This window comes from Camarhynchus parvulus, chromosome 2 (assembly GCF_901933205.1).
Source record: "Camarhynchus parvulus chromosome 2, STF_HiC, whole genome shotgun sequence".
NCBI lineage: Eukaryota > Metazoa > Chordata > Aves > Passeriformes > Thraupidae > Camarhynchus > Camarhynchus parvulus.
In genome coordinates this window covers 92,743,478-92,759,416 of record NC_044572.1, presented here as the reverse complement: position 1 = coordinate 92,759,416, position 15,939 = coordinate 92,743,478, and the positions used below count along the sequence as shown (strand labels likewise).

General features: G+C 35.1%; 1 protein-coding gene across 3 annotated transcripts in view; it reads left to right on the top strand.

The window, feature by feature from the left end:
• The window catches only part of ZNF236 (zinc finger protein 236), a 76,173-nt gene that overhangs the window by 9,449 nt on the left and 50,785 nt on the right, over window positions 1–15,939 (top strand). For all 3 annotated transcript variants that reach the window (XM_030965449.1, XM_030965443.1, XM_030965458.1), the window contains exons 2-7: window positions 1,267–1,409; window positions 2,877–3,041; window positions 7,060–7,238; window positions 8,681–8,805; window positions 12,487–12,659; window positions 15,255–15,401. In XM_030965449.1, coding sequence (XP_030821309.1) covers window positions 1,267–1,409; window positions 2,877–3,041; window positions 7,060–7,238; window positions 8,681–8,805; window positions 12,487–12,659; window positions 15,255–15,401 — 932 coding nt within the window. The remainder of the gene's footprint in view (window positions 1–1,266; window positions 1,410–2,876; window positions 3,042–7,059; window positions 7,239–8,680; window positions 8,806–12,486; window positions 12,660–15,254; window positions 15,402–15,939) is intronic.

Below are 15,939 nucleotides of genomic sequence, written 5' to 3'. Positions count from 1 at the left end.
TGATATTTTCTTTCCCCTTGTAAATGTTGTGGTGAATGAGAGAGGACTTTGAAGTGGGTGCAGCAGAGTGGAAATACTATATGAACTATATAATCTTCATTTTCCTCTAAGGAAATGTTAACAGGATGCTGTATACTTCTGCTTGTGTTGTTGTTACTTCCTATGCCTAGTTCTTACATACATGAAGAAAAGTACTGACTTAAAGAGAAACATCAGACACCTTGCATGTCTAGATAATAAAATAAATATTCCTTTCTTTTTATGTTGTGTTTTTGATGCAGTTTTAGTTGTGGTAGTTTGAAATTGAATTCTATAGATTTTTTTTCCTCTTTCATGACCCTAACCTGCAGCACAAACTGATCTCTCCTGCCAGTTGCTTTTCTTAAAGTTTTTCTTAAATAAAGATAACTTTCTTAGTAATACAGTATCTTCTCAAATGTAAAATGTGTTTAACTTCCTCGGATTAATATTTTCCTTATATCATAAAGTGTTTATAGGATTGACTTCACTCATTTGAGCAGGATGATGTAGTAGCTTGCAACTTGGTGTATCAAAAGTTACGTGACTGTAGGAGTTCAAAAGAAAACTGTATGGGCTTAGACGAGGTCTGTTTAAAGAAAAATACATCTCTTTCCATTGATTGAATATGTATGCACTTAGACTTGCAGTTTATTGCATTGCTCTCAACTGCTTGAAACATTGGTGTTGGGTTTACAACTCTGAAGGTTTTAAAATAGTTTTTAATAAAGGTTTTGTAATGCCAGAAGGAGAAGAAAGTATTTTTTGTAGGGAAGGAGAGAGCAAGAGAAGGGAGGGAGGGCAGAAAATCTGTGTAGTCAGAACTGCTGACTATGTAGTTTTAAAAAACTTTTTTAGAAACCTGTGATGTAATATTATTAAAAGTAACCCCTGGCAGTCCCTTACTCATACCTAGTGTTTTTTGCAAGGTTTCATTTTGTTTCAGACTTAATGAGTGTTTGTGAAGCACAGAAAGAATTTATTTCAAATTACTGGGGAAAGGTGATTATTTATGTCTGTAGTGACTGGCAGTTTGAGGTATGGATATATTTGGTTGATCCTGTGTCAATGGAAGCAGTAATATTTCAGCCTGAGATCTTCAAGATTCCTTGAAGTTACGCTGTTGGATAAGTGAAAAATCTTAGAGGAATTGAAATAGTTTCTGCTTCAAATTATTCTGGTTTTTACAATAAATTATAAGTAGATAAAATGTGGCTTCATACGAATGTTTTATTGCTTGTTTTGTAGATGATGTTCTGACACCAACTACAGAGAACGGTAATTTTCCCTACCAAGTACCCAACTTCCATAAGTGTGAGATTTGTTTGCTGTCTTTTCCAAGAGAGACCCAGTTCCAGCGCCATATGAGGGATCATGAGCAAAATGACAAGGTATGAGTTGTGCTAGATATAACCAGTGTACACTGATATTTTCATATACCGTCAAGTGAAGCTAGCACAAGTTGTCTTTTCTATTTCTTTTCAGTCACACCACTAATAATTATTACTTGGGGACCTTAGAGTTTTGTGACATATCTCTTTTATGTTTTTCATGTTTCCTTTGAGATAGGACCTTCCTTTGATGCCCTTTAATTGGATTGTTTTTTTCCAGATCAGTAGTTTTTAATTTTAGCCATTTTCTTTGATTTCTAAAATACCCAGGTGGATGACAAAATGTATGAAGATTTTTCAGTAGAGTTTGCAAAGTGATTCTACACATTAGCAATAAAAAGAAAATAATGCTTATGTTTATTAACAGGATCCTACTTGTAAACTAATTTAGTATGTATGTATTAATCAGTGGATTAATGTCATCACTTCAGCTACTTACAAATCAAATTTGGGAAAGAATGAGAAGAATACCAATATGTGATTAAGACTGGACTGGCTTTTTAAGTGAAGCTTTTGGCGCAAGTTGCATCTGTTATATGAAGCATTTATTTCCCTTGCTTTCTTGTTCACAAAGCTAAAACTACTCACATGTAATAGGAAAATAATTCTATTACTTTTTGAGGTAGCCCTAAATACAGATTAATTTTCACAAAATGTAGCATAACAATGGAGATAATTCACGTATACAAAAACAATTTACACAAGTTTCAGTTTTGTAAAATTGATAAGGTTAAGCCCATGTTATTGCACACATGGGTAAGAGCCTTTACATCCAAAAATGAAAGTGCTCTTAAAGAATGAAAACTGGTTTTGCAGATACCAAGTCAGGAGCACTCAGGCCTAGTATAAACCAAGTGTTTTGCTGCTTTGATTATTAGTTTTACTTCAGGAGATTTCATGGAACCTCAGAATATACTGAGTTGAAAGGACCCACAATGATCATCAAGACCAACCTCTGACACTGTACAGGACACCCCAAGAGTCACACCATGTGCCTGAGAGCATTGTCTAAATCTTCCTTGAACTCTGTCAGGCCTGGTGCTGTGACCACTTCCCTGGGGAGCCTGTGCTAGTGTCCAGCCACCCTCTGGGTGAATCATGATCACAGTTAAAATAGGAGAATGTATTTCTGTCTCCTGCTCATTGCTCTCTCCTACTAATTTCACTCTTTTCAGACAGTCTCAGTTTTGAGTCTCTGGTTTTGAGTCTCTGGTTTCCTTAGTTCCCCCTTCTTTATTTTCACTTAGTGCTCTTATAATGCTGTATTTGCATTTTCTGTAATGAGATGCAAAGAAGAAAAATAATTAATATTGGTATTATTAAGCATCATTATCCTATGTAGATACTTGAATTGTTCTTTTTTAATGTTTAACATTTTGATTTGTATGGTTATATGTGTCACTCAGGGTATATGTAGCTTATGGGAAGACTGAATTTTGTGTTTATTTTTGTGATTTTAACAAACAGCCTCACCGGTGTGACCAGTGCCCGATGTCATTTAATGTTGAATTCAACTTGACCCTTCACAAATGTACTCACAATGGCGAAGATCCTACGTGTCCTGTGTGCAACAAGAAGTTCTCCAGAGTAGCCAGTCTGAAAGCACATATAATGCTACATGAGAAAGAGGAGGTAATTCATTAAATTTCATAATTTCATTTTGAAAAGACATGTCATAGTGGTTGTATTTAATCCCTTACCTGTATGCTTTAGATTTTGTGTAAATTTAGATTTTGAATAAATGATTTTGTTCTGAAGAAATATAAAGCTTTATGTGGGGAGTCTGTTTTAATATTAGTTACAGAAATTAATATCCTGATTATAGATAAGTGTTCCCATTGTGTCTTTATGAACAAAAGGAACTTGAGCATATTTGATAAATACCATATCATACTATATATAAACTTTGACTGATTGGTTATTTGCACATACTTTTATTTTGAAGATACTTCTGTGACTTAATCTACATTGATAAGCCTACACATAAGAAATAATGTGTGATCATGCTGGATGGCAGATGTCATGGTGAGGCACTCTCACCATTCATAGAAATAGATAAAGCTGTTACCTTGTCTACAGCTCCCACCTCTGTTTTTGCGTGGTTGGTTTTCCTTGAGAGTACTTGTTCCTTCCCCTATCAAAATTTCGTTTTTCATTTTGATAGAGTGTTAATTTAATTCCTAGCAGTTAATACATAGTGGTGTATTTTGCAGACCTTATAGTCTTTACTGCATTACAATTGCCAGAGTTGAATGCACTGCCCAAAATACCAAGTTTTTTATGATGTAATTGCCTCTTCCTCCTGTTAAGGCTTTTTTAAAATTGCACTTTGTGTTGGAGAACTGGAGCTGAATCAGGAATGCACTTTTATTGTCAAACTTCTAATCACAAATGTAACAGTGATGTGTTTCTCCATGCCAATTGCTGACAGCTTACAGCAGTTTTGACCTGTAAGTTGGGAATAATAGGCCTGTGTGCACTTTTCCCTAAACCAGATGCAGGGCATGCCATCTGTAGAGATTGTATTCCCTTTTTAATCATTTTAGCTTGTGTTTTGTCATGTACACAGCCAAGTAAGCAGCCAAGTTAAGTGGACTGGAGTCCAATTTTGCTGTATATTAATGTATCTATAATGATAAATGGCTTAATTGGTATTATTAAGGAAACTTGATTTATTAGTTGCTCGAAACATCAGAATAAGAAAGACACCTGAGGGTGGATTTTGGTATTTATTTCTACCACTAAGTGATTTTTCATGCACTTCAGCAGTGCTGATTTTTTTTGCTTTGGTGCAGATGTTAGAATAATAAACTGTGTGATGCCTTCCAATTTAAAATTCCATCTGCAGCTTGAAAATTAAGTTTATAAAAATATGAACATATTTCAGTTGCTAATGAATGTGTTTCTTATAATACCCAATAGTTTTGTGATGAAACAGAGATGAATGTAGCAATTAATGCACATAAAACTGCAGGAATAACTTTCACAGTAATTATGCACGGGACCTGTAGGAGAGCTGGAATTTGAACTTGAAGCAGAGGGTATTGGTGATGGCACCGGCTGTCATTGAGGGATTGTCCACAACGTGCAGGTTAACAAGTTATGGGTGGAGTATGTTCTCCCTCCTGTCTGCTCTTCTTCCTTTTGCTGTTAGAAGGGTTACAAATCTGAAATCAGAGCAAAGGTGCATATACATTAGGGGACACACAGAGAGGGTAAGAAGATTGCTTCACAAAATGAAATTTGGGGAGCTTTACCTTTGTTTTGTGCTGCATCAGGCAGCTTTATCTACAGAAGAATGCAGATGGGAAAGAACAGAACATCTCTAGTGAGATTTTGGAGAGTGGGTCTGTCTGTGAAACTTAGATTTTTGTGATTGATTGCTCCATGTGAGAGGTTCTCGAAGGAATTTTCTGGGCTGTTGATACTGAGCTTGCAAGAGACTATTTTCTCCTCACATTCTTCAGTGATTTATACGTGATAAACTGGTGTGAGGAAAATGCTTCATATTTGAAATTCCTCACTAATATGGGGTAGCTTTCGCTTGAGAAGTCATTAAGAATATCTTGTGTAAATATGACCCATCTTCTTGAGGATTGTTGAACATGTCCATTTCCTCAGTGGAAATGCACAATAGTTTTCATTGCTACATTTTGCCCTGGCAGGATAGAAATGGTGAATAAAAAACTGAAACACAAATTATTTATTGCATTAGAACTGCTATTATGTCTTCTTTTTTCATGAACATGAGTGGCTTTTGGGCTTTGGGAACACCTTAATATTTTGAAAAAGTTAAAGCTGATATTTGGTGGATATAAAATGAAAATTCCTTCATTATAAAATCTGCTTGCTTTGTGTTTTTATGTTTTACTTTGTGTGATATTGGGGTTTTGTTTGTGGTTTGTTTTTTTTTAGAAATATCCACTGAATTTGATTTGTACTGTCTAATAATTCATGAGCAATGATTTTTTGAAAAAGTGCAGATTAAAATCCTTTACAGATGGTGGGAGTCATAGACACAAAACAGGTGAAGATCATGAGTTCCAAAGTGTTCTTCAGATGTTGTATCTGGTAAGATAGGGAGAGATAAAACAGGCAGAATCCAATGAGTAGAGCTTTAAAATTTTTTTTCTGAAATTGGGAATTTTGTGTATGACCAGCTCCTTCTGTTTAAATGTGGGTTTAACCATAGTGAGGTTACAGTGTTCAATTACTTGCTCTGTGCATGGTGGTGACTTTTTTGTTTGCTTGAGGAGCAAAAAATTACATCTGGTATTGCCTATAGCAGAATCTGTTTGGTGTGATATATAGGTGGGTTTTCTGGAGTTTTTCTGCTTTACTGTGATCTTGCTTTCCTACAGCAAATTTCACAGTACTGAACAGAATAATGAAGACTTTAATTGTCTCATATTTTTTTTTTTTAGGAGATGCTTAATAGAATATGTATATTTGCAACTTAACATGATGCATATGCGTGTCTGAAAAATGCTGAGAAGCGATTCAAAATCCCTCAGTTTTGAGGTTCCTGAGCTTGGCATAGTAATTGTAGGTTTCCCTTCATAAAATTTTCCCCCAGTTTTAGAAATCTAAAATTATAAACTAAATTTGTTGTATAAGAGCAGTAGATGCCCATAAGAAGTATTCTGATTTGAATGTATGTCGTAGAAAAAAAAACTTAGTTATTTGTTGCTCACTTGATAACTTGAATGCAGTAGTAATGGCATCTAGGTTAGATTAAACAAATAATTTTTGAATTGGTAATTAATTTCATTAAAGGACTTCAGCTTTTTAAGCTTTTGTCTGGAAATGTGATACTGCAGAGTTTTTTTTTCAGACTTAAAGAACAAATTTATTGTCAAAACAGTCCAAAAATAAGGGTTGCATACCTGTGTTCCTCTTGATTAAAACATTCTTGTCAATATCCTTCTTGAAATGAACATGGTTGTGTTCTGTTGTTTGTTTTTACTTTTCTTGTTGATCATTATGAGAGAGGAAAAAAGGGTCCGGGAGGATAAGAAACATTTCAATTTGCAGTGATAGTCACAATTACTAAAAACTGAGCTGATAAAAAACCTTTCTGAAATTAGTGGGTTGAAGAGATATCAGTTAGAAACACTGTGTCCTTCTTTATTTCTGTCATCTTTACTGTGCAAGAAAGCTTAAAAGTCAGTGCTAACAGTGGTGGGATTACTGTTTAAAAATGACATTGAATATAATTTTAACCTGTAAAAGTGTGAAATCCCTGAATCCACAATTACAGTGATTTTGGTTGGAAAGTAATTATTTGTTACAGATGTTTCTGTAGACCATGGTGTAATGGCACTGAGGTGAGCTTCTGTGTGTGTCTTGAATCAGCCCACCAAGGAAATAGGGAGTGGTGAGGATGGTACTGAACTGCTTGTTTCTACTGCCATATGAAGTTTTCCAGAACTCAGTTCTACTGGAGTTTCTTAAAATATAAATATTAATATAATCTTGCAGTGATTATTGTACATGATTTATACCACAGGGCTCATAAACTCTTCTTGCTTGTATACTTCCCTCGCTGCTTGCTTCCAGCTGCCAATGTCCATAGAAGGGTGAGTTAATCTACTTGAGCAAAGCTTGTGCGCTGCTGTTTTGAAAAATCAGTCTCTATTATCTCTTTCAGAATCTTATCTGTTCAGAGTGTGGAGATGAATTCACTTTACAGAGTCAGCTGTCCATACACATGGAAGAACATCGTCAAGAATTGGCAGGCAGTAGGATTCACAGCTGCAAGTCTTGCAAAAAAGAATTTGAAACTTCCTCACAGCTAAAGGAGCATATGAAAACTCACTATAAAATAAGGTGACAATCATGGGTTTATAACAAAATGAGCAGATGTTACTTTTATGGTGATAGCTGGGAAAAGCAGAAGTAGTATTTCCAGTCAGCAAAGTTCCATGATTTATGCAGATAATTTCTTTTCTTTGGTATGCTGTTCTAAAATGACACTTTCTTTTTAAAACCTTGCTTAAGTGGGTGGTTATTTTTGGAGGTCTTTTTTCCCCCCTGTTTTTGTATTTAGGCACACATACTAAGCATAGTTCATCTGCAAGCTATTTGTAAACATGCATTAAGTTTCTCTGATGCCAAGTGATTTTTGAAGTGTGTTTATGATTTTAAACACTAATAGCACTATATTGAAGCAAATGTATATTAATTTTACATAGCATTTATTATAATAAAGAAAGTTTTAATACTTTCATTCTGCAAAGATGTCACTTGTTCTTTGCAGTTTAATTATCTTTCCCCATTACTGCCTCCCATGAGTTTCTTGTAGATCTGAAAAAGCACAAAATGAAAGGGGGAAAAAAGAGGCCTAGTAAATGCTGTTCTTATTTTTGGTGAATATTTGTTCTGTCTTTTCTTTCAGCTCTGTAGTTTAACTTTACTTTGAGGAAGGTGAGGACTACTTTAAGTTAGAAGGAAGAAATACTTCTCTTGGTTTATTTTATATATTAAAAAAGCCTGAAGTCTTGACAGCTGATCTCTCTTCTAATTTTCACTGTTTCTGTAAAAAACAGATGAGGAAAATTATATATTCAAAACCAAGAAATGCTGTTTATTCCCTGTTCTTCTTACTAGAAGTTAATACAGATTCTACGATCTTAATAGTTGTGTTTCAAGAGGTTTAAACAAGTGTTGTAAATTTCAATCTGCAAACAGAAATTTAAAGGTTTGAAGTATCAAGTAAGGTTTGTATTGAGTTATGTAAATGTATTACCTACTAAAACCATTGTTGTTGTGGACAGCTCCTGTTGAGAGGTGTTAGGATGAATAAACTAATTAGTTTGATTTGTAGCTAAATGAATTTTGGGAATTTATATTCTCTGCTTCTGTGGTTCTTTGGAGAGTGCATTTGTACTCCAGTGTGTGAGATTTGTGTATTCTAGTTCAGAATGAAGGACTTTGCTATGTTCAGGCAAAAGAAATAGAGTTGAAGGTTCCAGCCAAAATGTTTGTGAAGTCACTGTATACTTCTGGCAGAATTTACCCTGAAAATGTCTGAAGATAACCTTTAAGATTTGTGAGATCTTTACTGCAGAAATAACTAAGAGTCTTGGTGCATGTAGGGACTGAGAAAGAGCTGTTGGTGTTGTTCTTTCAGTATCATTATGGAGTTTGGGTTTTCACTGTTGCAGCTGATACTATGTTGCCATCAAATTAACACTATGTTAAAAATGATGGGGTAACAGAAGCATCTTCAAAATAACGTTTCATATTAATTCTTTTTTTTTTAAACACAGGGTATCAAATACCAGATCTTACAACAGAAACATTGATAGAAGTGGGTTTACCTATTCCTGTCCTCACTGTGGGAAGACGTTCCAGAAACCGAGTCAATTAACACGGCACGTTAGAATACACACAGGTAAGGCTGTGGAAGTATGGAAGTACTTATTTTAATTTGGTTTTGTTTTAAAAATATCAGTTAGCCTCTGAAATGCCGTGTATTTTTTCTCCCTGTTGGGACCTGAAATATTATTAATACATTTGGCTTATTAGATACATTTACCTGTTGGTTTTTGCTTAGGAAATTTATATGCTTTTAAATTTTCCAGATTTATATGATTAGAAGCAGTTTAAAAATGTGAAAAAATCTATACATTTCATTTGTTTCCAAATATCAGTTTTGGTACTTAGAGTTTCAATGGGCCCTAAAATCAGAATCTCTTGATCAGGGCCAGTCATCTACTTTAAATTAGATCTTATGTGCTCTAGAGAGCAGGTCCTAAAATCTAGTTGCAAAAAGAGCACAAGTACATGAGAATTAATGGTACTAATAAGGTAGTAGTTTTGCATTTTTAAAATTGGTTAATTTAAACTTAAGAAGTGATCTTCTGAGGTGGTAAGCCTAGGTTGTAATAATTGAAGAAGTGCAGGTGACTGTTCAAATTTGCAGAATGACTAGGAAATGTTTTTTGCCATAGTTGTCATAAATATGTGCATGTTTAAACCATGAGCATTTGAAATAATTGAAAAATGCCAAGCATAAAAAAATATAACACTTTTGAAGTGTACGGATGACTATAGAAGAATAGTTCTTATGTTTTAACCAGGTATACATTATTATAACAGGAGTTTGGCTTTAAACAAAGTCTTCATTGAAGATATTCCAGTGATGTTCAATATGTATTTTTCATACATACTGAATAAATTGCCATTTGTCTAGTTTTTAGTTAATTCAGGTATTCATTTGTGTAAGTGTACAATTCTGTTTGTGGTATCAGTCAGTGTAATATCACTGTTCAGACAGTGATGTGACGAGTTACCATTTACAAGAATGGCCTTGTTTACAAAGAAATAAAAAGACCATTGTGTGACACTTTCTTAAGAATCTTTTGGAGTTTTACAGATCTAGTTATAGAAAAGTAACACAAGAGGTCACCCTTGTACCTGCTTTACAACAATTGCTTGAAAGTAATATAAAAAAAAAGGTCAGTGAAAATTAACTTCAGTATTTTAGATTCTTGGCTCTATTTAATTCATTAGCTTATTCTAGTCAGAATAAAGAAACAAGATTATAGTTGGTTATGGATGCTCTTTTAAAGCTTCAAAAAGTTCAAGGGCATTTATCATTTTTTTTGAAGACTGAAAGCCATTTGTCTGTTGGGAAACAGAAAATGCAGTCCCAATCTGCACGTGACAGGAGGTCATTTTAACTTCCAATTAGCTTGCAAATACTCATTTAATTTGTGAAGTGTGTTAGTACTCCAGATCTGCAGACAATCCGTCTGGCATTTGGCTGCTTGAGGTACTGTAGATATGTAGAAAAAAACAACTCTGTTTTAGAGAATTTAGAATGCCCAGGTTTTTTTAAGTGTTAGAATAGCAGATCTGTGCACAGTGGGTGGCGTTAGGTTAGTCTCTTAGTTGCAGTACTTTTTTTGTTCTAGCTAGTCATTTCAGGCACTTACACCCTTCTGAGAGAAAAAATCCAGTCTCAGGGGCTGCAATTCCCACATTAATAATTGAGTAATGAACCCCTTGTCCCCTCTCTCAAATCTGTATTTTATTAAGTTACACTTGAGAAATACAGAAATTTCACATTTCCACAATAGAGTTAAGATTTTGTTTTTATAATGAGATTTACTTACATAGGTAAATTTAACCTGGAGCAATGCTTCTGTGTGTCCACCAGCCACTCTTACTGGAAGCTAAGCTTTTTTCCAATGAAAGCCTAATAGGAATTTTGTATTTCCAGATGTGAATCAGTGTTCTTCATTTTCATCTCTTTTAAAAAATATACAGTTAAAACCTGCAATCCTTAAGGCACCTTCAAAACCCCTAAGCACCAGAACAGAAGATACACATTCCGTCAGTGAGTTATATGCTTGAAATCAATTTCAGGAAAATAGCTGCTTTTGTTATTTTGTTTCTTAATTAAGAAATAATAAGTTTAAAGTAGATGTAATTACAGCTATAAAATTATAAATAATATAAAAATATTTATTAAAACTGGTTTAGTGTGTACATGGTAGGACTTTGCTACTGGTGTAGCAAAGATAGCACCCAGTGGTGCTGGTCTTGGCTATGGAAATGCGCAAAGGTAAGGTGTTAAATATTTTCCTAGAGTTACCACAGCTGAACTATTTCACTAAAAGAGAAAAAGTAGTAGTACTAGGTTCACAGTGGAGGTTTCCAGGAGTTAAGTAGGACACATGGTTGTAAGAAACTGAAATTTATTATTAGTAAGTTTATGTAGCTTTGTAATCTGTTCATGCAGTCCTCTTATGTCTTGTAACTTAAAGTTTCTATGGGTTTTTTCATGCCTATCTGGTAACATACAAAAAGTGTAATTATGCGCAGCACTGAAGGCACCAAAATTGGGAAATTGTGACAGAGCATTTTGGTAAAAATGTTGGCTAGTTTTTCTTTAAATATTCAATATGAACAGTTTTAAAAATTATTTTCTGAGCAGAACTGTCCAAAACATTATTTCATTGCATCTTTTCAGTATGTGGTTGCAAAGAGTGAATGACTCTTAATATTTATTGGGGAGTGGGAACCATATGCCATCTTTTGCAGAGTTGCTGTAAGACTTTCTGATTTTAAATTGGATAAAGGGTTTAATTTTTGACTGTTAGTTATTTAATACTGTCCATTTACCCTCTGGGCCTCCTTGTTTCTGTGAAGGTGTATGCATTTATAGGATTTGATATAAAAAATGTGGGTTTCTGCACTGGAAATTTATATACAGACACGAACAGGACAGGGATTGCTTTGGAATGTGTCTAGAGCTATTTATTCTTCAGCATTAGCCTCATACATGATTTTTTACATGCAGGATGTGAGCAGCTTACACTCTAGGCAGCAAGCTAAAGAAATTTGCTGTTACAATCTACCAAATACTCGTCTTAGCCAATTACACAGAGCAAAAGCATATTGACAGAGACTTTAACCAATCAACATAAACATACGTAGCTTGAGTTAAAACAATGCTTGCTTGTTCATTTATAAGAAGTCAATGCATAAAACTCTATTCATAAAATCTAACTTTGCTATGGATACTTTCTGCAACTTAGAAAACTATTCTGAAACATTAACATAGGTCTATTGTTCTATTCTTCACGTCTTCCTGCAGCTAACAAGATGCATCAGCAATATTAATAGTTCTGTCATAACTAAAGCCTGTCTGTTTTCCCACAAACCTGAACCCTCTAACTTTATAAATTCCTACAGGTTTCTTTTTCCCTTTGTTTTTTTTGCTCCAGTGGTTTTGCATAGCAGCTTTTGAGATCTTTCAACCCACAAGTTGAGGGAAGGTCTTTTGAATAATTGCCTCATCTAGATTTCCTTTATTTTACCCATTTAAACTGATAATCATCATCTAAGTCACAAAACCTTTTTAACGAGGCCACATTTTCATCAGAGTAGGTGCTGAGGTTGGTAGTCGAGGTAAACAATTTTATTGTCAAAACCTCTTAATAACATATATAATAACGTGTGTATTTTATTTTAATGGATACAATTTTTCATTTAGCTACAGAAAACTGCTGACGTTTACTTAAATCTCCTTACCCTTCCTCCTCCTGCCGCTGTTTCCCTGCAGGTGAAAGACCTTTCAAATGCAGCGAGTGTGGGAAGGCCTTTAACCAGAAGGGGGCTCTGCAGACCCACATGATCAAGCACACAGGGGAGAAGCCCCACGCCTGTGCCTTTTGTCCCGCTGCCTTTTCCCAGAAAGGCAACCTGCAGTCACACATACAGAGAGTTCACTCTGAGGTAAAGGCCATTATTCATCGAGTCCTGGGTGCTAACAGGCATCTTAACTCAGTTTTGCTATTCCTATGTGCTCCAGCCAGTATGCATTTATTGCTATAGTGTAGATTCTGGTTTGCTGCTTTTACCTCTGAGCTTTCCTTAGCTTGTCTGAATAAACGTATACTCAGGAGAAGTAGCAAAACCTTCATTTGTCAGTGTCTTTTCAGTACATGGGCAGATTAATAAATAGTGGGATTAGGTGCACAAAAATGTACCTGTGTCTGTCTTGGGAGAACAAGGGCTAGAATCAGATTAAAGTAAATCAGAAGTAGCCAAGCAGAAAATGGTGAAAAATTTCAAGGCCAAGCAGCGACTCACTAATTCTATTGTAGAACATACTTCATACTTGCCATTTATCCTTGAAGTATGTTTTGCAGCCTTTTACAGAGTTTTTTTGGTTACAAGTGGAAGAAAATTCCAGAATAAGTTAAAAAAAAAAAAAAAGGTTCAGACCTCTTTATGTCTGGCTTTTTTCTCTTTTTGGCAGAGAATTAGTAAGACTCAGAAGGTACTGCTGTGATAAAGTAATACAATCTTCTTAGCAATATGAGCTATGCAACTTTGTTCAGTAATTTCCTTGCAGACTTTAGTGAGTTGTGGTTGGAAATACCCATAGAAAAAGACCTAGTTTTGGTTTGAAATTATGAAGTGACAGAGGTAGTGCTTTTTGCTTCTTTTATTTCCTGTGTGCACAATATCATCTTTATTCTCACTCTTCCCCTAATTGAGATTTGCAGTCTCATATTTCATTTTTGTGTTATAATGGTAGATATTACTAAGGATCCTTTTAACATGTTAGTTTCTTACTTTTAGGATATGCCTTAGTATATGAATATGTCTTATGTGATACACTTTATTATGTTAAGTCATATAACTTGGAGTGCTGTCTCCAGTTTGGGACACTCAGTTCAGGAAGGACGTTGAGGTCCTGGAGCATGTCCAGAGAAGGGCAATGAAGCTGATGAGGAGTCTGGAGCACTCTGTGAGGAGTGGCTGAGGGAGCTGGGGATGTTTAGCCTGGAGAAGAGGAGGCTCTGGGATAACCTTATCACTCTCTACAATTGCCTGGAGGGAGGCTGTGGCCAGGTAGATGTTGGCCTCTTCTCCCAAGCCACCAGCGACAGGACAAGAGGACACAGTCTTAAGCTGTGCCAGGGGAGGTTTAAGTTGGACATCAGGAGGAATTCCTTCATGAACAGGTGATTAGACATTAGAATGGGCTGCCCAGGGAAGTGGTGGAGTCACCATCCCTGGACATAAATATTTAAGCCTGGACTTGGCACTCAGTGCCATGGTCTAGTTGACATGGTAGTGTTTGGTCACAGGTTGGGCTTGAGGACCTCAGAGGTGTTTTCCAACCTAATTGATTCTGTGATTCTCTGGTGTGGCTAGTCATCCTCAAAGTTAACAGCTCTCTATGTGTGATAGCTTATGCCACATAAAAAATGAACCAACATTGATTTAATAATTTAAATTTACTTTTTTCAATATTAGTTAACTTTTTACTTTTCTCTCTGTTACTCTGTTTTTCTGTAAGAAACAAACAAGCTGTGGGATAAGATACTTTAAATAAACGCTCTTGATCACATCCTATGCTGTGTCTTACAGTCCTGAGCCTGCATATGAGTTACTGCTTTGGTTAACTTACTGATTTTTTTTTTTCTTTCTTGCTGTTGCTGTGTTTTCTTCAAGCCTGTGTGGAGCTCTATGAATTCTTTGTTTTATTCTGAGACAGTTATAGAATAACATTGCAACTGATAATGAATTATGGGTTGATTCTCACTTCCTAAAGCACTCCTGAAGTTTAGTTGTAGCATACTTTATTACTTAATACCTCTTTTTGAAAGTCTTGTTGGCAGTTTAACATCACAAAACATGAAATATCAATAATATATTGCAGGTACTGCAGTGTGTTTTCTTTTAAATACTTGCACATAGCATATGTGTGATGGACTGAGGAGGGAAGGTGAGGATGGTTGGAATCCGCAAATTTACCTGCTTTAATTACCTTGCCCCATTGATCTGAAAGTCTTAAACAAGTGACTACTTACCATTTTCTTGTTCTGTGTGTTCAAATTCAGTTCAAACTAGATATTAAACTTCCATGCTCTTCACAGTGTTGATTTTGTCTGTGTTTTTTTCATGTCATACTTCCAAGCTTCCATTTCTATTATGTATGATGTTTCCTCCTCAGGCATATATTAATTGTAAAGTTGCATTTCAGTTTTGCTTTTAAGTGTGAAATGGCAGGAGATGGTAAAGAGAGAAAAGTCTGAGGCCTCGTTTGCTGCAGGACATGAGTTTTGCTGTCTGGTGCTTCACAGTGTTGTCAAGTGGTAGTAAGCAATTGTAATCATGCACATAGATGATGTGTGATTATATGAATCTGCGTATATCCAAGAGGTACCAGCCTGATTCCATAACTGCATACTGGTAACTTGAAAAAATAAACCATTGTAGCTCTCATAATCCTGTAGTATACTTGTTATATAGAAAAATAATGAAAAAACATAATATTTGGTAGGTGTAGGGAAAATTTACTTTTTTTTTTTTAAGGTGAAGAATGGCCCTACGTACAACTGTACAGAATGTAGCTGTGTCTTCAAAAGCTTGGGTAGTTTAAATACACATATCAGCAAGATGCACATGGGCGGTCCACAGAATTCTGCAAGTGCTTCAACAGATGTATCTCATGTTACAGTGGTAAGCTTTGCTGATCCAAATGAAATGAAAATGCCTTTGAGAGTTTAATTAGGTCTATATCTTAATTCTAGTAATTCTTCAGATAGGTTAGAGCTTCTAGACCTGTAGCTGTCTTTTGTCTTTCTCAAGTTTTGTGTGATTTTTGGTATTAATTTGCAGGATTAAATATTGGGAAAATGTAAATTGGCCAGCTATATGCAAAAAAGTATTTACAGTTCGACACTTTGGTTGACAATGGAGCAGTTTAATTCTGCAAATAAGTAAAGTATAATTCTTGTTCTTACAGATTATGTTAGCCTCCTCTGATGAAAAAATTATGGGGAAGTTTTAGAACTATTGAAAAAATGCATTAGTTTCAACTCATTTTCAGAAATTGTTTGTATAATTCTAGTCTATATCAACACATGGTGGATTCTTCTGTGTATATCTGATAAGTTTTTTTTTAAATGCTAGCTTCTTATTAACCAGATTATAAAGGAAAAAATATGGTTTGTTGGAAGCAGTGCATGTTTTTTTTTCTTTACCAAGATACAAAAAA